General features: G+C 47.5%; 2 protein-coding genes across 10 annotated transcripts in view; both read left to right on the forward strand.

Annotated features, from left to right (window-relative positions):
- LOC310907076 (interferon-induced very large GTPase 1-like) overlaps positions 1–16,052 on the forward strand; it is a 49,468-nt gene extending 33,416 nt beyond the window's left edge. Inside the window, exon 3 of the transcript XR_014589529.1 lies at positions 16,005–16,052. The gene's annotated coding sequence lies outside the window, so the exon portion shown is untranslated. The remainder of the gene's footprint in view (positions 1–16,004) is intronic.
- Positions 1–26,588, forward strand: part of LOC310907077 (interferon-induced very large GTPase 1-like) — a 92,692-nt gene that overhangs the window by 55,482 nt on the left and 10,622 nt on the right. For 7 of the 9 annotated variants that reach the window (XM_083856937.1, XM_083856936.1, XM_083856939.1 and 4 more), the window contains 2 exons: positions 1,065–1,255; positions 8,342–16,013. In XM_083856937.1, coding sequence (XP_083713063.1) covers positions 8,344–15,633 — 7,290 coding nt within the window. In that variant the 5' untranslated portion in view covers positions 1,065–1,255; positions 8,342–8,343 and the 3' untranslated portion in view covers positions 15,634–16,013. Of the gene's footprint in view, positions 1–1,064; positions 1,256–8,341; positions 16,014–26,588 lie in introns of those variants that run through there. The other 2 variants (XR_014589530.1, XM_083856943.1) reach the window with 2 other exon arrangements.

A 26,588-nucleotide genomic window follows, 5' to 3' on the forward strand; every position in this document is an offset into this window, starting at 1 on the left:
GAAGCTGCCTTTGCTGGCAGCCGCTTTGGGGCAGCTTGGGGGAGCCGTGTGCGCTGCGGGGCTGAGCTGGGAGGGGGGCTGGGCTCAGAGGTGGGGCCAGATGGCTGCACTCCCCTGAAGGCAGGAGCCCTGGGAGTGATGCTGGGGCTTCCTGGCCCCTGAGCCGCTCCTTCGGGAGCAGGGCAGCTCTGTGGTGATGAGGGGCAGGCACGGCACATTTTGCTTTGTTTCCCAGCCCACGGCCTCAGTTCTTCCTCCCCATGCAGGGAGGGTGGGATTCTCCTTTCTTAGTCTAAGTGTCCACATCCAGAGTGCTCTGGTCCCTGGGACAGCCCCACAAAGGCAGCAGAGGCCAAGAGCCCCTTTCTCTGGGGCAGGGCTGGGGAAAACATTCTTGGGGGTCTGTTCCCATGAAATGGGGTGCAGGCATTGCCATGGCAGGTTCTGCTGCCAGACCTGCTGCTTCCCTCGTTTGCTTCCAAGGAGGAGCTCAATCCCAAGTTATGCCCTGAATGTGCTTAGTGCCTCTCTGCGGGCACTGACACAGTGACATGGGGCTTTTTCCCTATTCCTGCAGAAATGGAAACTATGGAGGGACTGCCAAAGGTACCTGGGGCCAGGTTCAAGGTGTGGCTGGGCTGGAGTTAATGTTGTGCAGGGCAGCCCTTTGGTTCCTCAGATCGATCCAGCACTGGCTGTGCTCTAGAGGAAAAGAATTTGGGAGGGGACAGGGCTGGGACAAGTGGCTCAAATGGACAAGCTCCAGCAGTGACCCTGAGCCAGCAGTTCCCTTGCTGAGCAGCTTGTCCTGCACTGAGGCTCTGCTGGCCAGGGAGCAGCTGGACATGTGCCCAAAGAAAACAATTGGTGTCTGAAGTCCCTCCTGTGATCTGACAGCACACCCAGCTTTCCTCTGCTGCTGTACTGCCCCTATTTCGAGCCAGTGGCTTTTCCTGTTTTTGCTTTCCCCAGTGGAGAAGAAGGGTTGGCCTCCAGTGCTCCCTGGAATGAGTCTTCACTTCTCATGTGTTGCCTTCTCCTGACTGTCTGCTCTTCTCCTTTAGGATTTTGGGCCTTTCCTTCCTGCTGGTCTTTCTCCTGAGTTTTTGAGGTGGTTCGCATCTTCTCCTCCACACCCTGCCGTGTGTCCCAGGCCTGCCACTGCTGCTGTGCTGTGTCCCCTGAGCTGGGGCCCTCGGCTGTTGGTGTCTGCTGGGAAGCCAAGGCTGGGAGCAACAGGAGCATCTGCTGTGAGGTGAGTGAGGGGAATCAGAGCCCACAGACTTTGCTCAGATTGCCCAAATCTTCAGGGATTCCTGAGGGAAAGCTGCCCCTGCAGGCTCTGGAAGGGTGCAGGAGACCTCGGATTTCTACCTGCGTCCAAGCCCCTGGGATCGGTACTTGTGCTGGTAAGAGTATTGTGGCCTTGGTGAGACAGTAGCTGAGTGCTTAGAAGGAATTTTTGCAGGGATATTTTGAAGGAATAAATCTCTGCAGTATCTAAGTGAACTGAGACTGGGACAATTTTCAAGGTTCTGTGACAATGTCTAAAACCCCAAAGGCTTAACAGCAGATGTCCAGTGAAAGCACCAGGTCTGTTAGGGTGAGAATTGTGGAATGGTGGAATGGCCTGAGTCGGAAGGGACACAGCAGGGTCCTGGGACAGGCAGGGTCAAAAGCTTTCCTGAAATCCAAAAAACTCAGATTCTAACTGGCTGTCCTTGATCAACACCATGGGTGAAATGGGTAGTGTGGGAGGAAATAAAGGGTGATGAACAGGACTTTCCTTGTTGAGTCTTTAGTGGCTGTGACCCATGACTGCCTTGTCCTTCAGGGGTTTTTCAATAAAAAGTGACCAGCACTGATGGACCAGTCCTGGTTTAAAAGACATGTGTCCACCAAGGAAGGTGAGAACCTTCCTGGAATGGAGAATATGATCTCCTTCTCTCTATATTATTATAGCTTTGAAACTGTGGGGCTTTCAGGCAAAGATACAGGGAAAAAAAATAACAGGTATTTACTAGGAGATATATATATATTCCAGAAGAAACAAACAATAGCAGCAGCAGCAGCAAAGAAAGGCAGAAACCCAAGGGCAGCCTTGTCTCACCTGTCAGGCACCGCCCCGTCGGTGCAGTTCTGGGCACAGCCAGCAGGGGCGCTGGTGGCTCCTGGCCGGGCAGGGTGGGTGCGATGATTCCCCTGCGGCTGCAGGGGGCGCTGTGGCGCGAGCTCGGCCGCCTCTGGGCCGGCGATGGCGGCTCGGGGACAGGGAGAGGAGAGTTGGCTTCCCCTGCAGAGCCCACGGGGAGCAGCCGCTCTCAGCGCCACTGCAGAGTCAGGGTGGGGAATCCAAGTGTAGCAAAAAACCCCGAAGCAGTGGCAGAAGCAGAGGGAGCTGGGCTGGGGGATTAGTCCTTTCAAAGCACAAGAAACAAGGCTCACTCTTCAAAGAGAAGTTAATAATGGATGAAAGGGACAGTGTCCAGCACTGGGTGTCTGGCAAACTGCCAGAAAGCACACAGTTAGCTATAATAACTCTTCCTGTATACTTTTTCGATTCATTAGTCAAATACATATTCATGAAGATTATACATATTCAAACATTCATTTGAGTTTACATTTTCTGGGAATTCTTTATCTTAGTTCGACCCTTGACTTCATCTTCTTACTGTACGTGCCAACAACGCAGATGTGATTTTGAGAGTCTTGTATTTTATTTCCTCCTGCGGCCTCCTGGTCTGTGGTTTGACAGTCATTGATAGCTGAATGGTCAGGGGTAGATTCTTCCTTGCTCTTATCTGCCTAGGGGTTTTTTTGAAAGTTTTCTTATCCTAAAGACGTTCTAGCCATTTTTACAAGCACTTTCAATCAACGTTAGATATTTCACTATTGTCAGTTATTTAGCGAAATAAAGGCATCAGTTATTATTTCACAACTACAATGGAAAATTCATACACCCTCTGTCCAAATTATTATAATTTAGAAAATTAAAGGGGCTCTCAGGCAAAGATATTGGGTAGTAATGACAGTTATTTACTAGTATGTATAACAAGGCAAACAAAAAACAACGTCTCCAGCATTAACAACAAAACAGAACCAGGAACTTCGAGGGGCTTTGCTCCAAAAAGCCCAGGGCAATCTGATCTCGGTGCCCCTGCAGGACTCTGAGACCACCAAGCGGGAACGGTGGAAATTCCTGGGCTGGTGGATGAGATCAGAAGCTCCACTGGTGGTAGCAGGAATGTCAGGGATGTCCTGGCAGGGCAGGGCAGGGCAGGGCAGTGCAGGGCCACAGAGCAGCAAAAAGCCCCAAGGCAATGCCAAAGAAGCTGCAGGGGAGGGACAGGGCCGGCCCAGCTCCAGCAGGGCAGGAGGAGGAGCTCAGAATTCCTGGGCACACAAGCACATGGGGGTAGATTTCCCAGGACCGGACTTGGTGGTGACAGTGAACTCCTCCTGGAGCAAGCAGCAGCCTGGCTGTCCTCTCTCCAATGCTGAGGGCAAGAGAGCAAAGCTGCCCCCAGCCTTGTCCTTTACCTGCCCCAAAAACTTGTGTTTTAAACCCTCTCCCCTCTGAGAGAAACTCCCAGAGACAAAAGGAGTATAGCCAGGTGCTACAACTCCTCTCCTTTGGCCCCTTTGTTCTGCTTAAGTACCTCTAAGTAGCAAGTATTTAGTTTCCTAGCAACTTATGGGAAAAAAATCTATAAGTGAAAAATAACCAAATCTAACCCCCAACATTCCCCTATCACTGTTGAGCTTAAAATCCACCCTTCTGGTCAGTTTTCTCCCCTTATATTTGTCTTGTTCCACTTAAGGAGTTCAACCGGCTTAAGCTATGGCCTTTCCATGGTCAATCCTCTGACATCAAAGCCCTTCCACAGACCCAACATTTGGTTAAGTTCCTTACTTCTTCTTTCCCCCAATTGCACAAACAGATTTTTCCCCAGTCTCGAGATCTCTCTTTCTTTTTCCAGTTGCTGCTGAAGTTTTGTATACAAATCTTGAAGTGAAATTTGCACGGAGTTAGATTGCTGTGCTGGCTTTGCTTTTTGCTTACCTGTTGTTATTTTAGTAAGTCTTGGACTTTACTCCCAATAGCATCTGTGAAACAAATCCACCTTTCCCCTTTCGGACATTCATTTCCAACCTGTTACCACTCGTTCCTAAGTTTTCTGCAGTCAACTCTTTTTTCCCGTTGTGCATACAAGTACCTAATTTGGATGGGTTATAACAGTGATTATTAACAGTTGACATGGGTGTGAGTAATAACAAAGGAACCTCGGTTTCTTTCCATCTACAGCTTTTGGTAGCATCTGTGACATGATTTTGCTGGTATCCCTAGCAGGAAAAGACAAAAAATGAGTGACAGATAAAGGAATAACAGAGGTCCAATATGGCTTATATCTCCACCTCCCATGCCTATGGGGTTGCAACACACAGCAGGTGTATATAATCTTCTTGGTGGCAAGTACAGCGACCAACCTGGTCTTGACCTCTATTTCCTTGTCACTTCCTTTTTGCTAATTTCCAGGCAAATCATCTTTGACACTTCTTAACTGTAGTTTCCCACTGTTCCCACTCAACAGGCACGAGTAATTCCCATCCACAAAGCAAAGTTACTGTTTCAGCTGTTCTTAGTTCTACTGTGAGGGGGAACAGATTTGTCACTCGACACTACATACAACGAGAGTGTCGATTTTGTGAACTACAATACCTACAATTTAAACATTCTTCCCACAATTTAAAGATTTCCATTTAACCCAGCTAGCATGTTCAGTACTGAGATGAATCAGGCAGGGTATATGGTATGGCACTGATGGGAGTTGTAGTTCCTCCTCCTCTTTGTATAAGTCACAGGGCTAAGGCCAGAATATGAGAACTTGCTGATCAAAACAGTCCCGATCCTTCTGTTTGGAGTGGAAGTATTCCTCCCCAAGGAAGGTATTGGAGGGGTCTCAGAACTTGTCCAGGGAGCACTTGAAACCACTGATATCAGCTTGGTCTTATTTCCCAATTAGGTGTGATTCTTTGTACATTTGGGTCCTCCCAGTTCATTACCACCCAGTCCCCACTTGAGAGTCAATTTGGTATCACCTGGTTTAGATGTTATAGTCCACTTCTTAGGTGCTTCCACAGGTCCTTTGATCTTGCTGGCGTGGATCCACCCTCATTCCCTGGTCTGGATGGCAGCCTCAGTCATCAGAAATATCTGAAAAGGACCTTCCCATTGTGGAGTTAAAGATTGTTCTTTCCCTGTTTTCACCAGTACCCATTCCCCTGGATGGATATTATGGATTTTAAAGTCTAAAGGTGTGGTTTGAGGGATTATCCCTTTCAACTGCAAATTTTCAAGGGTTTTTGCAATTGTGTTGACATATTCTTTAACTCTCATTTCTGTTTCTTCATAGGTAGCAGTTTCATGTTGGGTGGTCAGAAAGGGTAACCCAAACATCATCTCAGAAGGTAACACTCCCAGGTGTGACCTGGGCTGTGTTTGAACCCTCAATAGAGCCAAAGGTAGGCATTTTACCCATGACATTTGTGTTTCAATTATTAATTTTGTTAAAGTTCTCTTTAAAGTCTGGTTCATTCTCTCTACCCAGGCTGAACTCTGTGGATACCGGGGATATGTAATTCCCATTTTATTCCCAAGGCTTGGGTTATTTGCTGCAAGACTTTTGAGGTAAAATGTGTTCCTCTATCCGAGTCTATCCTATTAACCATTCCATATCTGGGAATAATTTGTTCCAGAAGAGTTTTACATCCCACATTGGCTGTGGCTCTGACGGTGGGCATAGCTTCTACATAACGAGTTAGATGATCTGTTATTACTAAAAAAAATTTCCACCTCTACCTGGGGAAGTTCAGTAAAGTCCACTTGGACTTGAAAAGGTCGAAGAGCTAATTCATGACCTCCTAATGTTGTTTTTCTCATTACCTTTTTATTTACCTTTTGGCAAGTTACATATCTTTCAGTCACTTGTTTTGCTAACCCAAAAATCCCAATACACCCATAATTCCTTAGGAAGTGATCACAGAAAGCTTGGGTGCCCCAATGAGTTTTTTGATGCATGTCTTCTAATATTTTCCTAGTAAGTGGCTTATTAAGTAACTGCCTCCCATCAGGAAGTTTTCCTTTCCCAGATTCATCTGGCTTTCCCCCTATCTTACTGAATTCCTTTTCTTCTGCTTCACTGAACTTTGGAGTTTCCAATTCTTCCTGATTTGAGGTGAAAATTATTTGAGGTCAAACATAACCCTTTTGATCCCATTTTCTGCTCTGTCCCTAGCTTCTTGATCTGCCAGATTATTTCCTCTTTTTTCTGAGGTCTTTCCCTTCTGGTGTCCTTTAATATGTACTACAGCTATGTCTTAAGGCAATTTTAATGCCTCTAAAACCTCTAGAATGAGACCCTCATGTATCAATCCCTTTCCCTTTGAATTAAGTAATCCCCATCCCATATTTTTCCAAAGGTATGTACTACCCCAAAAGCATACCTTGATTTGGTATATATGGTTCCTTTCTTGTGTGCTAGATATTCCAGTGCTCTTTTTAGAGCATATAATTCACAAGTTTGAGCTGACCAGTTTGAAGGTAATTTTCCTTTTTCAGTGGTTTGCCTATTTTTCCCATCAACCAAAGATACCCTGACATTCTGTTTTCTTGTAAACATCTGGAAGAACCATCTGCATATATTATTTCCCCTTCTGACAGGGCTTGTGCTGCAAGATCTTTCCAAACTTCAGTTTTGTATTGGAAGGGTGGCAAAGACAGGGGTTGATGGGATTGTCAGAGGAAGTGGGGTGGAGACATGTTGCTAAATTTCTTAGGGAAAGAAAACGTGATTTATATATGGATACTGAACTACCTTGACTGAGGCCTGACCTGAGGCCTAGTTGGGGCCCAAGGCCTGTGACGCAGCAAAAAATTCTCAGTGAGCTGTGGCGCAGCTAGAATTAGATATTAAGGTGTTTAGGAAAAATGATAGAGTGTTGAAGGTCATTGAATAGAACTGTTAGTATGTGGTTGTTAGCCACCTTAAGGGTAAACCAAACAATGCGTGTTTACATTCTTTTTTCTGCTGTGTGCCAATGGACATGTGTGTACATTTGTAAACTATTTAGAAAAGTATATCACCTGCCATATTAGGTGAAATAGAGGGACTTCGTAGGATTAACCATAGTGGTTGGACCTACATTTGTTTCAGTTCAACCCTCTCTTATTATCGGTATCCCTGGCTTCAGAGGCAGGGGTCCACCCCAAAGCTGAGTTCTCCAAGAATGGGAGGGTGTAGGTGGGGACTGCTGCCGGAACGACCGAAGGGACGGAGTCTTCAGGCAGAAACCAAACCAGGGCACAGACCACAGTTTTAGAGGAGAGGTGTATATCCCAGAACAAGCCACCCAATTGTGAAAAATGAGGTTCAGTTTCTTTGGTAAAATTTATAAGTTTAATAAAAAGACAATTAGGAGACAGAATAAAGTAAATAGTTAAATCAGTAAGCAATTATGGCCGAGTGTCTTGGCATTCAGCCGAGACCATGCCTGACTAACAAAGGCTCATTCCTTAAAAGCACCAGCTTGTTGCATATTCATAAATCCTGGTGCATGATTGAAACGTTCCTCTTGAGTTTAGATGTTTCTCTGCTTAGTTTCAATTTCCCCCCAATCATTTAATCTTGCATATCAATCTTCTTGTGGCTCCATCCAGTCTCACACTCCTTGCTAACAGAAGTTCAATAAATTCCTCCCCTGAAGCTCTGGTCACCGCCATCTTCAGCTGGATAAGATAATCCAGGAATGCAGGGAATGTTTCTGGTTATCTTTTCCATTCCCTGGGTTATATGAACAAAAGCTATCTTTATTTTGATGCCATGCTATAACAGAAATAAAGGAAACTATATTAATACAGCAAAGTTTTCCAACATTATACATATAGTATTCATTTTAATATTTGCAAGAAGCCAATAATATAATATGTACTTAAAACGTGTGTGTGTGTGTGTGTGTGTGTGTGTGTGTGTGTGTGTGTCTTTGTGTGTCCACATGTCTTTGTGTCTCTGGATGTCTCTGGGTTGGTCAGTGTGGGTTTGTATCTTTGTGTGTCTGTGCAGTCTCTGGGATACACTCAGCCTCAGGGTTGATCCTGCAAACAGGAAAGCAACAGGCACATCCAGTGTGCTGGGAAGGAGAGCCTGGCTCTTGTGCCATCCCAGGCTGGGCTCCAGCAGCTGGCTGGGACCAATCCCCAGGGCTGCAGCTGCTGCAGAGTCTCTGCCAGGAGGCTGGGGCCTCTGGCAGCACCTCATGGAAAGTTTCTTTTCTTCCTCCACAGCCATGGTTTTGCAGAAGGACGCACAAGAGGGGGATGGAAAGGCACAGCTTCTGGCAGAGGAATTAGAGAAGGAAGGACTGGATGCTGGATACTGGCTGCCCAAGGTGTCACAGCTCCTGGGAATCAAGTGCAGAGAAGCCCTGCAACATCTGCAATATGAAGACTATCTCAAGCTGGAGTGTGAGGTACAGCACCCCTGGGAGAAAAAGGCACTCGAGAAACTCCTGAAGATACCAGATGACGAAACAACTGCTAAAGAGGTGCAGAAGAAGCACTTGGAGAAGACAAAGCAAAGACAAGAAGTGGCCAAACAAGCCCTGAAGGATCTGACAGAAATGCTCAACAGCCACAGCCACAGCCAGGATGCTGTGAGGGAGAAAGCAGAGATTCTGTGGCAAGCCATGGAGATTCCCAAGGAGTTCTGGCCACCACCAAAGAAACCCTTGGACGAAATGCTGGAGGGCATCCATAAGCAGCTGGAGCAGCAGGAATTGTCAGCAGTCAGGATGGAGAACATCCCTGACACGGAGGTGCTGAGGCGGGCGTCGGGGGGACTGGCCCTGCAGGGCATCTACAGAAGCAGCAGACCTGAAGATGTGCTGGCAAAGCGAGAGCAGCTCCTCAGGGTTCCTGAGGGATTCCAGCTCAATGGTCCAGAGCAAGGATCACTGCTTGAGAGGAAAGAGTTCTCGTCCTCTGCAGCAGAATCCACTTTCACCAAGTCCATGGAGCAGCTGGGGTTCAGCATGAGCGTTTCTGCCAAAGCCAATTTGTGGAGGATCCTTCTGAGAGTAAGTGTCGATCACAGCAGCTCCTCACAGTCCCAGGACACCCACCAGTCCCACTCTGAGCAGGGCTACTTTTGCACCACCATGTACCAGTACATCCCTCTGGCCTCCTGCTCCTTCCAAAGGCATCAGCTTCTCCTCTCGGATGGGGCTCTGCAGGAGCTGCAAGACATGGAGCAGCTCTTGAGCTTCACTCAGGGAGACAAGGCCCCCGTGCTGGATAGATGTGAGAGGTTCTTCACCAGGTTTGGGTCCCACATAAATCAGGGTCCCCTCCACTTTGGGGGAATATTCTGGTGGAAGGCGTCGACAGAAGGATTCCAAGCTGAGCAGCAGGAAGAGATGAAAGAACAAACGTGTGAAGCACTGAACAGCTTTGTTGGGGCCAGCTGGGGTGGCTTCAGAGCCAGTGCTCCAGGTGCCCTGGATGTTTCTAAATCCAGCTCACAGACCTCTGTCCTTGGAAGAGCCGGAGAGAGTTCCCATACAGCAATACAGCTCTCTGTGGTCAATACAGGGGGCCCACCAGACACAGCTTCTCTTCCTCAGTGGAAAACGGGGCTGGTGTCTGATAACACAACGTGGTGCGTTATCGACCGTGGCTTTGAGCTGATCCCAGTGTGGGATGTCATCCTGTATAACCACAGAGGGGATTTTAAGTCTGTGGGTCAGATGAGCAGAGCCCTCAGGGATGCGTATAAAGAGCTGACCGAACAGAGTGTTGGCACCATTTTTGGGGAGGAAATAGAAATTGCAGTGCAAGAGGCCAGAGAATTCATGGAGACTGTGAAAACATGGGAGGTGACAGTGGATGAAAAGAAGCTGCAAAGGCTGATGGGGCTAAAAGATCACCTGAATGCAAAAACCAGGAACCCCAGTGTGTGGATCAACGTGTGCCTGTCAGACAAAGCCCTGCAGGACTTCCTGGTGAACACCGTGCGCAGCTGCCAGGAGTCACCTCCAGAAAACACCAGCTCTATCAAGGTAATATTGAGAAGCCTCCTGGATCCTCATATCTACTCTGTCAAGGACTTCCCTGAGGCTTCCTTCATTATGCAGTGGATCTTTCACACTGACCACCAAATTCCCAGACCACCCAAAGTCTCTGAGCTTGGAGAGCTCATCAAAACACTGCAGCAAATGAAGGAGCACATCCATGCTGTCACCTACGCACCACAAAGCTCTGCTTCTGCCGTTCATGCAGCAAAGATAGAAGCCACCCTGACCTGCAGCCTCGCCATTTATTCCTTCCTCCAGTCTCTCCAGGAACGGGCTCAGAAGGACATGGAGCTATTGGTGCTCTTGATTGCCACCAGCGCAGGGTACCAGGTGGAAGGCAGCACTTTCCAGCACCTCCTTGGACACCCAGAAATTCAGTACATGGCCAAGGAAATGGAAGCGGCACGTGAGGAGTACGTGAACCTGAAGGAGCAAGATGCCGACAGAGCTGAGGCCTTCCTTCTGCTGATGAGTCTGACTGTGATACCCAAAAGTCAAGAGCTGTCCCCTTCGCAGAAGAAGGAGCGTTTGGTTTTCATGGAAAATCACATGAAAGGCTTGTGGTCCCCACGGATAAAGAATCTGCTCCAAAAGCACAGTGCATGTGAAGACTGGGAGAGACTGGAACAGGATTTGCATTCCTTGATCCATGGGTGCTTGGATGACAAATTGGATGAACAGAGGATGCAGATTGTAGTCCGTGACCTGGAAGACACTTTTGCACCACCTGAGCTCCCCAGTCAATCCATGTCCAAGTCAGACAGCAGCCAATCCAAAGCCAATGAAGCCATTGCAAACCAGGATTTCCTCCAGTTGCTCAAGCGCCTTGGACTCGAAAGTCACTATCCAAGAAAAATGGGAGTAGGAAATTTCCACACCATCTGCAAGACATCTCTGCAGGACAGCCAGCCCAGCAACGACAAGGAACTGCCATTATACTTCTTGCAAAAGCTTTTAACTGTGGATTACCAGGTGAGGTACCTGACTTGCTGGAATGAGAGCAACCCAAGAATTGCCACTGTGCCAGAATCTACAGAGCAAGAGGATGAGCCATCTGATTCGTTTGAAAATTTTCTTGATGATTTGAAGGAAGCAGCCCCTGAACATGGCCATGTGCACCCCATGGACCTGCAGATGGCCATTTTCCATTGTGCTGATGACTTCCTCAGACAGACCCTTGCAACCAAGCTGGCCTTCTGCCAACTGGCACTGCCTCTGCTGGTGCCCAACCCGTGCACTTCAGACATCGAGTTCCCGCTCTACGCCCTCAGCCAAATCCAAAGGAGCTGGAAAGAGGTGGACAAGTCAGGAAAGCAGGCCGGAACAAAGAGTTACAACAACAAACTCATCTTTCAGGCCCAGACACCCATCGTGTCCTTCATCCGCATTGGCAGCTCGGCCTCCTCTTCCAAGTCTCAGCTCCTGAACGCTCTGCTGAGCAGACGCAAACATGACACTTTCTTCCACCGCCACTGCAGGGGCAGCACCAGAGCGCGTTTGCTGATGGAAGGGGTGGTGGAGATCACCTGGTACTGCCCCCGCGGGAGCCCTGATGACACCTTTGAGTGCTGCGTGGCTTTCTGTAACCTGCATGGAGATGCCAGGGATCACGGAGCACAGCTGCAGTTCCTGCAGGAGATCTCTGCTGTCAACGTGGCTCTTGTGTCTGATTTGGAGCACATGGACAGCAGGGGGAAAGGGGTTCTGCAGTGCCTGTGGAAGTCACAAAGGCCTTTGCTTTGTCTTCTTGCAGAAAAGGAGAACATTGCAGCTGGCAAACCAAGCAACAAAATAAAAATAGGGATCAAGAACAGAAATGAAGCCGAACTGACAGACCAGCTGACCAAAATTATCAGGGATCTCCTGGAAGGATCTAATCCTTGTTTTAGCTTGGAAGCCTGTGTGGACAAAGCTCGCCAGCACGGATTTGTAGTGGATGCAGATGAACCGGCGTGTGTGACAGCCAAAGCAAAGGCCAAGGAGCTGGTGGACCTTCTGAAGAAAGAGAAGCTGTCTGAGATCAAATCCCAGCTGCTGCCACTCCAAGGAAAATTGTGGAACGAGTGGTGCAAGAAGGACAAAGAACTCACTCGCTTGCAGGAGAAGGGGGACAAGAGCATTGAGGATCATCGCAGCCAAATTGAAAAGCAGAAGAAAGCGATAAGAAGGAAGCAACTTGATCAAGCTTTTCCTCTCAACTCACTGATGAAAGCATTCCTTGGCTTTCTCCAGACCCAGCCAGCAGATACCAAGAAATACTTCCTGCAGTGGATGAAGGTCTTTATGGATGAGCTGTCCTGCGGTCGCCTTGAAGAACTGAGGAGAGACTATCACAAGTTGTGGACTGAAATCTTGACAGGAAGGAAAAACCAAGAAAAAAACAGTGTGAATGCTGAGTTGCTTAATCAGCTGGATTCCATCTCTGATGAACTCAATGATTCATCCATTGGCCTGGAGCACCTTCTGAGAGAGGTAGGACAGACCTATGAAGCTCTGGAACTAATGAAGTCCAAGAATGAGAGTTTTGTCAAACTGCCGGACGTTGCAGCAGAGCTGATGGTTTCAGGATATCCTGTGGAGCTGATGGATGGGGATGCTTCTTATTTACCCTTGCGCTGGGTGGGAGCAATCTTTGACAGGTTAATTGAGAGGCTGGGGGACAAACGAGTGTTTGTGCTCTCCGTGCTGGGCATCCAGAGCATGGGCAAGTCCACCCTGCTGAATGCCATGTTTGGTCTGCAGTTCAGCGTCAGCGCGGGGAGATGCACCCGCGGAGCCTTTATGCAGCTGATCCCAGTGGGCCAGGAGCTGCAGCAAGACTTGGGCTTTGATTTTGTGCTGGTGGTTGACACAGAGGGGCTTCGTGCTGTTGAGGTGGCCAATAAACAGTCCCTGAACCACGACAATGAGCTGGCCACCTTTGTCATTGGTGTTGGCAACATGACTGTGATCAATGTCTTTGGAGAAAATCCATCAGAAATGCAAGATGTTCTCCAGATTGCTGTGCAGGCTTTCCTGAGGATGAAGAAAGTCAATCTTTCCCCAAGCTGCATCTTTGTCCACCAAAATGTGGGAGAAGCAACTGCCAAGGAGCAGAACATGGAAGGACAAAGGCGTTTGCAGAAAAAGCTGGATGAAATGACCGTGGTAGCTGCTCAGCAGGAATTCTGTGACATCTCCTCCTTCAGCGATGTCATTGGCTTTGATGTGAACACTCATATTCACTACTTTTCTCACCTGTGGGAAGGAAACCCCCCAATGGCACCACCCAACCCCACCTACAGCCAGAACGTCCAGCAACTCAAGAGCAAAATCTTCCAGGCTGCCCAGAAGAAGTCACAGCGCAGCATTTTGAGGCTCTCGAGCCTCAAAATTCGTATTGGTGACCTCTGGAATGCTCTGCTGAATGAAAACTTTGTTTTCAGCTTCAAGAATTCTCTGGAGATTGCTGCATACAGGAAACTGGAAATTGCCTTTAGTCAGTGGACCTGGAGTCTGAGGAGTCACATCTTAGATGTACAGATGAGACTGGACAACAAAATTCGGAATGGGGACTTGCAGAATGTGACCAGAGAACACCTTGAAGGGCTGGTGCAAGAGACAAGTGATGCCATTGAGAAAGAAGTAGAAAAGTATTTCAGGGAAGACCAAGACTATGAGATGCTGGTTCAGTGGAAATCAAGCACAGAGCGGAAGCTGAAAGAACTAAAAGAGACTCTTCTTTATGAAATGAAAAACAAATGTGAGAATCTCATGGAGCTACAGAAGGAGCAGAGGAAACTGGATGCAAAGAAGTTGGAATATGAAGATGAGCTCCTGAGAAGGAGTAGGGAGCTGGCTGTGACTCTGAAAGGGAAGAGCCTCAGTGAGAGAGAACTGAGAGACAACTTTACTCTTCTCTGGAACAAGTGGATTGCTGAAGTCTCCCGTGCTACTCCAGAACGTTCTCTAGAACGGGTGGATATTGATGCAGAAATTGAAGATGTCCTTCTAGAGCACTTTAAGGAGCCAGGTTTCCATGAACGGATCAGGTCATTTCCTAAAGGCCGAGGATTTTCGTTCGACTTAGAGAAACATGTCATGAAAAAAACGCGTTTTGGTGGTATCAGTAGGAAGATTTGTGAAGCTGATGTCATCAACTTTCAACACATCACAGACAACATCATAGCGAGTGTGAGGGCAAACATTGATAAGAAGGAAAAGGAGAAACGCGATTACAGTCAAAATTTTATCCATGAAATACTCAATGAAGTACAGAAAGGTGTGAACTCTATCCCCACTGATGCAAAATGTACTTTTAACAGAGAGTACAGCATAGATTTGTCTCTGCATCTGTGCAAAATGGCAGCAGAGAGGTTTAAATCCATGCACGAAGCATTCCAAAAGGCAAATGACCCAGTTGTGTACCTGAACAGCAAGAGAGAAGATTTCTTCCAGTGTTTCCAGATTTCCTGCCAAGGAGCCACTTCAATCACAACTTTTGCTCGTTTCCTTTGTGACAAGATTGAACCAGCTCTTCGCCAGGCGGTCTATGAGAGAACAGCTAAAAACATTGCTGAGGACATGCGGGGCAAATTCCCAGATTTCCAGGGCAACAGAGCCAGTCTGGAAGTTTGCATCCTGAGATACCTGGCAGAAGAAGAAAATTTTGAGTATTTCAAGCAGTACCTTAAGTTTCCAAAAGAGTTTTTTCAGGGTTACATTGAGAGACGAGTGAAGAGTCACTGTTTAGATGAGATCAGGAGACTGGAGAAGTTTTTGGTTTCCTCCCTTAATCTTCTCTATGGAAACATCCTGTCAGCAGTTTCTTTATCAACCCAAATTGTGAAAGACAGAAGAGACAGAGAAGAAAAAGTCTCTCTTTGGCTGGATGAATTTTGCAGGGACCTGAGCGAGGTGATCAGCTTGCCCAGGAGTGACCTGAAGGGCATTGAGCACCAGGAGGTCACAGACATAGAGTTCCTGAGCAGTGTCATGGCAGAAGCTGTGGATGACCTGAGGGACAGGCTCCAGAAAGAATTTGCTGATGCTGACATGAGCTTGTTTTCAACACAGCCTCACACCATCTTGGCAGAGCAGTTTGTGGGGTGCTGGGAACAGTGTCCCTTTTGTGGGGCTGTGTGCACAAACACCATGCAGGGACATGATGGAGACCATCAGCTGGTCTTCCATCGCCTACGAGCTTTTGTGGGAGCCAAGTGGAGTGAGACGGACCACCTGGTCATTGATATTTGTTCCAGCCTTGTTGCAAGTGATGGCTTATTCAAAGTTGGTGACAGTAAATTGATCCCCTACAAGACATACCGTGATGCTGGACCTACTTTCTCCACTTGGAACATTCTTCCTGATTCATCCACACAGGCGTACTGGAAATGGTTTGTGTCTCATTTCAGGACAGAGCTGGAAGCTCTGTACAATGGGAAATTTCAGGGCAAAGGAGAAATCCCTGAGGCATGGCAGAGAATTACCAAGCAGGAAGCACTGTCTGAGCTGGACAAGCGTTAGGCCACATCCATGGGAAGGAAGAACCACATCAGCATTGCAGTTTAGGAGAACTTTGTATCACGCTCACCACACAATCCAGTTACAATGATGATGTTTTCAAGCCCAACAGAATATGATGGTGTCCAATTGCTCCAAAATTTGGTGAAATAAGGCACATTACTACTCTATCGCTCAGCAACTTCCTCACTTCATGACAAAAGCCAGAATCCTCTTGCCTTCTTGCCATAAACATTTCCCTCTGCTTTGTCTTAGAGCCAAAACAAATCCTCTACTTGGGGCGATCGTCCTCGTGGCCAAGCCTGAGCCCAAGGGCCAGGGCTAGGGCAAAGGAGCACTCCAAGCATCCCTTGGATCAGCTGCTGTGAGACAAGAAGGGACAGTGCCCCAAAGGCAGTTTTCCTGCAGCAAGGAGGTGTCCTGCTTGGAGAAAGGGCTGCGGGACCTGAGGCCAGCTCCATGCTGGCTGTAGGCTGGGCTGCTTGGATTTTGGGCATCATCCTTACCTCCCTGATTGCAGCCTCCTGGATCAACTGAGGCCGTTCTCCCAGCAGGAGCTGTTGTGCCTCTGGGCTCAGGAAAGCAGTGACATGACCACCCCGGGGCTCAGGCGATTTCACTCCCTGTTTGGGAGGTGCTGTGTCTCTGTCCAGGGCAGCCACACCTGCTCAGGTGCCTGGGCCTGCTGCCCTTCCCTTCAGCCCTCAGCCCTGGCAGGAGCTGCTCCTGTCCTTGGCCTCTGTGCTGAGCAAAAGCCTTTGGAATGCCCCATGTGGAGAATCCTGTCTGCCAGCACCTTCTGCAGCAGCCCTGGGGGCAGTGCTGGTGCTGTCCAGGCAGGCTGGTGGCACCGGAGCCATGCTCTGGAGAAGGTGGCAGCAGCTGGCTCTGCCCCAGGAAGCTGTGGGGGCTTTTGCTGTGCAGGTGCTGCAACCCTGCTGGCAATGTGAGGGCCAAGCCCTGGTGGAGAGCTGGCTGAAGGGCTGCTCCAGCCTCATGCCCTGCAGGCTCTGCTAATACAGGAGTTGATTTGGACTGTGCTGCTGTGTCTCCTTTGTGTTCAGGGGAGCCACAGCTGGGGGTGACTGGAGCTCTGTGTGCTGCAGACAGGCAGGGGACAGGGGCTGGCACTGGGTGAATTACTAAGGTGTGCACAACAGGCCTTGCCTGAGGCCTGAACATTAGGCCCTGAGCCAAAATTGATCTAATGTTTTATGTTTCAACCCAATGTTATATGTATCTGCCTATTAGGGAAATATTATCAGCCATATTATAAAGGTATTGGCTTATTAACCAAGCTTCATTAGCAATGTGATCTATGAATGTGTTCATTAATGAAACATGCATTTATCTCTCCATATTTATAAATCAGATAAGACCATGCAATCCAACATTTATCCTTGTTTACGGGTGTAGGATCAAAGACCAATTCCCTTGGTTCCTCCTTGACCCCTTGTCAGGGTTTGGAAGGAATCCAAGAGGAGAATGAAACAAGATATTCCTACACTATAACTGATGTCACCTTGTTTATTGAACAATATAAGAACAGGACGCTCTCACCATGAAGTTGGAAGCCTCGTTGCCTGCAGGTGGACACACCACAGGAATTCCCAGTCACCCAGAGGGGCTCTCCAGTCCTTTGCTGTGACAGGGGCTCCCCAGCTGATCTGGAGGATGGTCAAGTCTTGGGGTAACTGATGATGTATCTTTCTTAATCACTGTATGCAATCTTTCGTCATAATGATTCTGTGCATTGCTGAGCTCATCCTTTTGTGATTCTTGGCAGTTTGGCATTATAGTAAATGACACCTATTCCTTAAGCTGGTGCCTGTTTCTTTTGTGCTGACCCTGCTGAGTGGCAAAACAGTGGGCAAGGGTCTGGGAGATGGGGTGTGGCAGCAGAGGCTCTGCTCCATTCAGGGTCTCTGCTCCAGGAGGGGCTTCACTGTCTGCAGGGACAGCAGAGAGGGCAGGGAGCCCCAAACCACAACATCCAGGGAAACCAATGGCAGTGGCAGGTGCCACTGGGAACCAAGGCTGGCCTGTCACACACACAGAGGGCTGAGAAGGTTGATCCCAGCCAGGTTCTGTGCTCTGGAGCTGCTCAGCTGGGAACCTGTGGGACAAAAGGGGAATGGGCCCAAACTGTGCCCAGGCCAGCCCTGGCCAAGCAGAGCCAGAGGCAGTGACAGGAGCCAGAGCTGGGCCGTGTGAGGGTGTGCTGCAAGGGCTGAGTGCCAGGACCCTGTGTAACACCCAGAACATTTACATGTAAGGGGTTACACTGAGGTTCCTTTACTCTGGCTTGGCACACAGGAGAAATACCTACCAGACATTCTTGAGCGGTTATAATTACACAGAACTTTGGTGGCAAGAGATAGAAAATCAAGGAATTTGATCAACCTTTTCCACTCTCTGATACCCTGCAGGGTCCTGAGGAGATCTGCTGGTGCTGGGGTGTGACTGTAAAGCGGAGCAGGAACTGTCCAGTGGGACCTGTCTGCTGCACTCACTGGGAAGGACGGGGCTGGCAAAGGAGGGGGACAGGGCTGGGGTGCCTGGTTGAGAGGAGCTGGGATGGGGATGGATAAGGGGTGACCACGATTGACAAGGAGACATGGACTCCATGGGTTGCACACATGAAGCAGTTTATTGATGCACCTAGCTGAGTTTATATACCTTTTCATTATATAACAAATAACATTGCCAACTACATTGCTTAAGTCATGCCTCGTACAGACTATCAGAGGTATGTGCTGTCTTATCTAAGTCCTGCTTGCTAAGCACATATCGTACCAAGTACATCACTGTGTCTTGCATTCCTTTCAGTGTCTCTTGCATTCCTTTCTCAAACTTCTCCCAGCTTTTCTTCCTCTTTCTGTTCCTCCTGTAACTGTTTCCTCATCTTTTCTATCTGCAAGGAGAACAATAACTCATTTGCTTCTGTGTTTCCACTTCAGTTTTCATATCTTGTTTCTCTTTAATACTATCTTTCCAGTATTGGTAAGCAGCTTCTAGACAGGCATCTAACATTTGGAAATAATTCCTTTATCTTTCCTGTCCTTTGAACAGCCTCTAGCAAAGTTGAAATGTTCTTCCACAGCTTCCCAGTCATGCCAATTATCCTGAAGCCATTTGTCCCCGAAACTGAGGCTTGGACTTGGTCCATGGCTGTGTAAGTAGTTAGTGATATTACTTGTCATCCTGTGGGCTACGCCAAATTGTCACAAACGCGTGTTTGAGGTTGTTTAAAAAAATCACTGATGAGAGTATGAGCAAAAGTCAGATTTCAGATTCACTGAAAAATACAACAGGTTCATTGGCAAGATTCTTTCTATTTACAAAGAACAGCTAAGGCGCAACAAGGGAAAGCAAACAAAAAACCCCAAAGAAAATGCAGACAATCAAAAAAGAAATTAATTGACTACTATCTAGGTGTGTGTGTGTGTTTGTAAAGACAGTGCAAACAAAGATAAAAAGGATTATGACCTGAAAGCTTAAGAACACTCAAACCGATGAGTACTTTAATTCAACTTACACTTTAAGTTTAGTCATTTAACATAGGGAAACATTTAACTTGTAACTCACTTTATAGGTTCAAGTTAACAATCTAACAGAAGAGTAACACTTAACATTTAACCTAACTTAGAACTCTATCTTTGCTGCTAAATTTAGCAACTTAACAAAAGCACACTTAGCAACACTTAGCTTATATTTAACAACTTAGCAAAAAAAACACACTTAGCAACTTGTAAGTAAGCTTCTACATATAACTTAACCTTACTTACGGGCCTAACTTACTTAGATAAGTGAGGTACTTCAACATCTGAGAAAGGCACAGTTCTCCCAGATTTGCTAGAGCATATGTGCTTTTTTTATGCATCCAGACAGAAACAGCCAGTGCCTACAAGGTACCTGTGAAAACTCCCCCCTTGAGGTCAGTGAAATCCTGACTTTGGAGCCTTTGCATCTCCTGAAGGGTGAAAGATCAGGCCTGGAGGGATGAGGGTATTGGCCCAGGACACGTCGTGTTTTCATGATCCTCCAAGAATAGCAATCCTGAGGCTTTGCTGGCTCTGAGGGGTGTCCCGCCCCCAGAGGGAGATTGCTGCTCACAGCCCACTGTGGGCCCAGGAGAGCTCAAAAGGGTCTCGTTTTGCTGTTTATAGGATGACAAGAGAGCGGCCTTCAGTCATAACAATGTTTCATCCTGGGTTGGCACTTTCTCTAAAAGTGTGATAACAGGGATGCTTTGCCGTTCAGGCCAGAGGAAGATTTTCCAAAGCTGGTCATAAGAAAAGCAGGAGGGTGTTAGCAGTTCCTGAGAGCAGACAGTGTTTGTGATAAGCTCAGGAAGAGCTGAGCCCAGGTGCTGTTCTCAAGGCCAAGGCCTAACAAGCATTTTCTCAGATCACACTGCAGCCTGGAAAGGAGGGAGGTGGGGGAGTGCACCACCACAATCACCACAATTTTATCACAGCTGAAGCAAACTTCTACATGATGTACCAGTAAAGAAACTTATGGAGGATGAATTTATGCATATCCATATCTAAATCTATATCTATGTCTAAATGTATCTACAGCAATGCTGTTGCGCTCCCTCTGCTCGTTTTCCTGATGGAGCACCAGCACCAGGAAGGGCTGAGAGCCTCACCCTAGAGCCGACACCTCCATGTAGCAGCACAGCAGTTCAAGGTCTAAAGGCTGTACAGAGTTAACAGTTGGCTGTCAGCCAAGTCAAACCACCCGTGGGGAGGAAATTCGGTTCTCGTTCAAATATGCTGATTCCAAAGAGTGGTTTCAGTTTCACATTCTGCTGCAGTAAAAAGCCTGATTTAGTGGAATGATCTTGTGCCCCAATTAAAGGGTAAGCCGCACTCACCGGAGAATCAGGGCTGCATAAGGAGGGGCTGTGCTGGGCTTCTCCCATCCCAGGAGCTGCGGAGCACGGAGGGAGAAGGTAGGGCCCTGGGGATGGGCTGTGGGGCTGGGAGCAGCAGGCAGAGGGATCTTGTCGGTCTCCTGCCTCCTGTTGCCGGTGTTTGGTCAGGGCTGGGGAGATGGCAGGGCAGGAGAAGAGGGGTGTGAGGGCAGGGGGCGGGCGGTGTGTGCTCCTCCATGGGCTGCAGGAAGCCGCCTTTGCTGGCAGCCGCTTTGGGGCAGCTTGGGGGAGCCGTGTGCGCTGCGGGGCTGAGCTGGGAGGGGGGCCGGGCTCAGAGGTGGGGCCGGATGGCTGCGCTCCCCTGAAGACAGGAGCCCTGGGGCTGATGCTGGGGGTTCCTGTCCCCCGAGCCGCTCCTTCAGGAGCAGGGCAGCTCCGTGGTGATGAGGGGCAGGCACGGCACATCCTGCTCTGTCCCCAAGCCCAGGGGCTCAGTTCTTCCTCTTCCTCCCCATGCAGGGAGGGTGGGATTCTCCTCTCCTACAGTCTCAGTGTCAGTACCCAGAGTGCTCTGGTCCCTGGGACAGCCCCACAAAGGCAGCAGTGTTCCCAGAGCCCCTTTCCCTGGGGCGGGGCAGGGCTGGGGAAAACACTCTCGGGGGTTTGTTCCCATGAAATGGGGTGCAGGCATTGCCATGGCAGGTTCTGCTGCCAGCCTTGCTGCTTCCCTCGTTTGCTCCCAAGGAGACTCTTGATCCCCAGTTATGCCCTGAATGTGCTTAGTGTCTCTCTGCAGGTACTGACAGAGACACATGGGGCTTTTTCATAATTCCTGCAGCAATGGGAAGCTGTGCAGTGCCTGCCAAGGGTGCCTGGGGCCAGGTTCAAGGTGTTGCTGGGCTGGAGTTAGTATGGTGCAGGGCAGCCCCCTGACTGCTGATATTAATCCAGTGCTGGGATTGCTTCATTGGGAGAGAATTTGGGAGGGGACAGGGCTGGGACCAGTGGCTCAAGTGGAGAAGCTGCAGAAGTGACCCTGAGCCAGCAGTTCCCTTGCTGAGCTGAGGCTCTGCTGGCCAGGGAGCAGTTGGACATGTGCCCAAAGAAAACAATTGGTGTCTGAAATCCCTGCTGTGTTCTGGCAGCACGCCCAGCTTTCCTCTGCTTCTGAACTGCCCTTATATCAAGCCAGTGGCTTTTCCTGCTTCTGCTGTCCCCAGTGGAGAAGAAGGGTTGGCCTCCAGTGCTCCCTGGAATGAATCCTCACTGCTCATGTGTTGCCTTCTCCTGACTGTCAGCTTTTCTCCATTAGGATTTTGGGCCTTTCCTTCTTGCTTTTCTTCCTCCTGAGTTCTTGAGGTGGTTCCCATCTTCTCCTCCACACCCTGCCATGTGTCCCAGGCCTGCCACTGCTGCTGTGCTGTGTCTCCTGAGCTGGGGCCCTCAGCTGCCGGTGTCTGCTGGGAAGTCAAGGCTGGGAGCAATGGGAGCATCTGCTGTGAGGTGGGTGAAGGGAATCCAAAAAGCTCAGATTAACTGGCTGTCCTTGATAATTTCCATGAGTTAATGGGTTTGTGGAAAGAAATTAAGGATGACAAGAAGGACTTTCCCTCTTGAGTCTGTAGTGTCTGTGACCCGTGACTGGCTTGTCCTTCAGGGGTTTTTCAATGAAAAGTGACCAGCACTGACGGACCAGTCCTGGTTTGAAAGACAGGTGTCTGCCAAAGAAGGTGGGAACCTTCCTGGGATGGGGAATATAACCCCATCCTCTCCATATTATTATCGCTTTGAAATTATGGGGCTTTCAGGCAAAGATATGGGAAAAGGAATAACAGGTATTTACTAGAGGATATAGATATATATACCAGAAGAAACAAACAATAGCAGCAGCAGCAGCAAAGAAAGGCAGAAACCCAATGGCAGCCTTGTCTCACCTGTTAGGCAGCACCCCTTCGGTGCAGTTCCAGGCCCAGCCAGCAGGGGCGCTGGTGGCTCCTGGCCGGGCAGGGCGGGTGCGATGATTCCCCCGCGGCTGCAGGGGGCGCTGTGGCGCGAGCTCGACCGCCTCTAGGCCGGCAATGGCAGCTCGGGGACAGGGAGAGAAGAGTTGGCTTCCCCTGCAGAGCCCACGGGGATCAGCCGCTCTCAGCGCCACTGCAGAGCCGGGGTGGGGAATCCAAGTGTAGCAAAAAACCCCAAAGCAGTGGCAGAAGCAGAGGGAGCTGGGCTGGGGTTCACTTGTTTGCAGAGAGTGAGAAAGAAGGCTCACTCTTTAAATTTTTAAAATTTTAATAGTGAATAAAAGGGTGAATAGCATCCAGCGCTGGAGTGTCTGGCAAACTGCCAGAAAGCACACAATTATCTATAACAACTCTTCTTTTATAGTTTCTCATTGCCACTTTACCTAATTTTTGCTAATAGCAGAAATAAAAACTCTATCCATACGGCAAAATTATTTTAACATTATATATATAGCATTCTTCTTAATAATTGCAAAAAGCCAACCATATATGTATTTATAAAAGCTCCCAAAATTTCCAGTCATTCCTGAGCACTGCCTGCGGGTGCTGGGAGCAGCAGGCTGGGCCAGGCAGCGAGCAGGGCAGGTGTGGGGCTGGGCAGAGGGTGCAGGATGCAGGCAGGGCTGTTGGATGGGCACAAGGGCTGTGCCAGTTCTCCAGGGAGCCAGGAATGGCCCTGACTGTGTGCACTTGTGGATTGAGTTCTGCTGGGAGGATGTGGGTGATGGTGAAGGCAGCACCTTGTCCAAGGCAGGCTGTGTCGCTGAATCTGTGTGTGTGTCTGTGTGTGTCTGTGTCTCTGTATGTATATCTGTGTGTATGTGTGAAAAACAAGGTTCATTTTCCAAGTAAAATTTAAAAAGTTTAATTAAAAGGCAATAGGAGACAGAGATAAAGCAAATGGTTAAATGGCCAGGGGCTTGGCATTCAGCCAAGAGCACACCTGTCATTTTTAGAGGTGCTCTTTAAATACCTTTCATATTACATTAGCCTGTTGCATAGTCATTGACCATTATGCATATTCATTTTCCCCCACAAACTAGTTTACATATTCCAGGAACTGTTTAACTCCTTGAGTCCGCCTTTTTAGGGCATCGGTGTTTCTTTGCTGCAGTTCTAATCTTGCTTCTTTATCACCTCCACTTTGGGCCTTGCTCCATACTTTCCCCATTGGTGAGTGTTCCTAGTTTGGGATGTCTGCAGCCAAGTCCCCATCATATGTTCACTGGATGTTATCCCAACCAAGCAGACAGTTCAAGTGCACTATATCAGCTGTCAGCACTATGCCTAATTTTTGCTAATAGCAGAAATAAAAACCTCTATCCATACAGCAAAGCCACTTCAACATTATACATATAACATTCATCTTAATACTTGAGAAAAGCCAAAATTATAATGTGTATTTATAACAGCTCCCTCCTCTTCCCTTTGTACAAATCATTTGGCTTGAGCAATATTTCTTGTTTTCTAACCTCCATTATTCACTCATTTCTTTCATTGATCATTTTTGCTTCTTCCAAGTGGTCTTCCAAATTATTTTGTTTCTTTAACACCATGATCTTTTGTGACATTCCAGATGTTGTCAATTTTAGTTCTATAGGCATTGTTACCATTAGCATGCTTTGGACTACACTGGTAATTAGCCAACTGAAACAGGGGACCAAACAAGGAAGAAATATCAGACCAGCAGTAGCACATAAAAGGAAGAAGCCTAGCTTCCTCCACCATTCTATTCCCAATATGTTATCCCAGCAGCTAGCTGTTAGCATTGATTCCCATTTTGGACCAGTACCTGGGCTATTTTTCTGATATCATTGGCTCTATCTAGGATGGCATCCCCATTGTCATCTACTTCCCAACAACAATCTGATGTATTAAATTTCCCAGATACACCTCCTTCTTCACCTAACAAATAATCTAGAGCCAATGTATTCTGATATACTGCAGCTCTTGCTTGGCTTTGTCAACTTGATATTAATTCCAATACCTGAGTTTTGTTGGTTATTATTTCTACAACTGCCTGGAGTCTTACAATATGATTCAACATATAAATTGGGGTCCGATATCCCTAACTCCCATCTTGTGCCCAGGTGGCTGGCCTATATGTTTCCAATATGCGTTCAGGGGGCCATTCTTCATCTCCCCATTTTTGAATTCCTCCAGTCAAATCCCTTTGGTTTCCTTTTTGTTTCTGGTAAGCATCCTTCCCCTTATGGGGAATCCTTGCACTCCTTCTTGCTGTTCTTGCACGTACTCCTGTCCTTTTCTTTCTCAAATAACTAATACAGTAAAAGATGCAGCAAATATTAAGTCATACACATCATTGAAATGCCTATTTGTGTTCAATATCTTTTAATTGCTGTGATTAATATCCTCTAGTTTCAAACCCCATGTTTTAAGTATGCTCTTTTCCCACCTATCCAAAATAAGCCATCTGGGGCTTTCCAATAATAATTTTTCAGTTGATTTATATTCTCGCAAAATTTGGATATTTCTGGGATCCCACAGTAAGGATTCTTGCCTGTATTGTTACATTGAAAAAATCCAAGTTTGTTATTATATTTACAATTTCCCTCTTTTGTTTTTCCTTGAGTCCAATACTGAGTTGGTTCCTCTGGATCCACCATGTCAAAGTTTTATTACTACCTTTATATCTCTTACAGGGAGTATTTCCTACTTTGCTAAGAAAATTTTCCCAGTGCACCAGAGACATTCTTCCCCTATCACTGTTGAACTTGAAGTTCACCCTTCTGGTCAATTTTCCCCCCTTATGGTTGTCTGGTTCCCCTTAAGGAGTTCAACCGGGCCTAAGCTATGCTTTCCATGGCCAATCCTCTGACATCAAAGCCCTTCCACAGACCCAACGGCTGGTTAAGTTCCTTACTTACTCTTTCCCCAATTCAACAAACAGATATTTCCCCAGTCTTGAGATATCTGTTTCCTTTTTTAATTGCTGCTCAAGTTTTGTATACAAATCTTGAACCGAAATTGACAAAGAGTTAGATGGCTCTGCCGGCTTTGCCTTTTTACTTACCAGTTGAGACACAAAACTACGGAGTTTGCATACAGCCTATGAGAACTACTTTATTACCCTATCACTCTGTATTCTAAACCCTAAAGTTTCTTCTCTTATCTATCTTTTCCCTGATACCTTGGCAGGGCTACTCCCTTGAGTCCCTTTGTTTGCTATCACTCAATCTAGCCTCAGTGAATCACTGTCTTCCCGCTTGCCATGCCTACATCTCAAAGCTAGCTTTCATTTCTAGTTCACTTACAGGTTTTCTATTTTCAGTATTTCTTTCCAGGCAATCATATTTGTAAGCTTTTCCTGTCTCATATTTCCAACAATTTTGAATTCTAAAGGTGTGGTTTGAGGGATTATCCCTTTCAACCGCAAATTTTCAAGAGTTTTTGCAATTGTGATGACATATTTTTTAACACTCATTTCCCCTACTTCATAGGTAGCAGTTTCGTGTTGGACAGTCAAAAAGGGTAACCTGAATATCATCTCATAAGGTGACACTCCCAGGTCTGACCTAGGTTGTGTTTGGACCCTCAGTAGAGCCAAAGGTTGACATTTTACCCATAACATTTGAATTTCAGTTGTTAATTTTGTTAAAGTTCTCTTTAAAGTCTGGTTCATCCTCTCTACCCAGCCTGAACTCTGTGGATGGCATGGGGTATGTAATTCCCATTTTATTCCAAGGCTTGAGTTATTTGCTGCAAGACTTTTGATGTAAAATGTGTTCCTCTATCTGAGTCTACCCTATTAACCATTCCATACCTGGGAATAATTTGTCCCCAAAGGGTTTTACGTTCCACAGTAGTTGTAGCTCTGGTGCTGGGAACAGCTTCCACACACTGAGTTAGATGGTCTGGTATTCCTATTACTTTCCACCTCTGTACTTAAGGAAGTTCAGTGAAGTACACTTGGATACTTTGAAATGGTCGAAGAGCTAACTTGCAACCTCCTAATGTTGTTTTTCTCATTACTCTTTTATTTACCTTTTGGACATTCAGTAAACCCCTGTGGGAATTTTGTCCATCTTAGTTGC

Source organism: Zosterops lateralis (assembly GCF_965231275.1).
Source record: "Zosterops lateralis genome assembly, chromosome: 3".
NCBI classification, from domain to species: Eukaryota; Metazoa; Chordata; class Aves; order Passeriformes; family Zosteropidae; genus Zosterops; species Zosterops lateralis.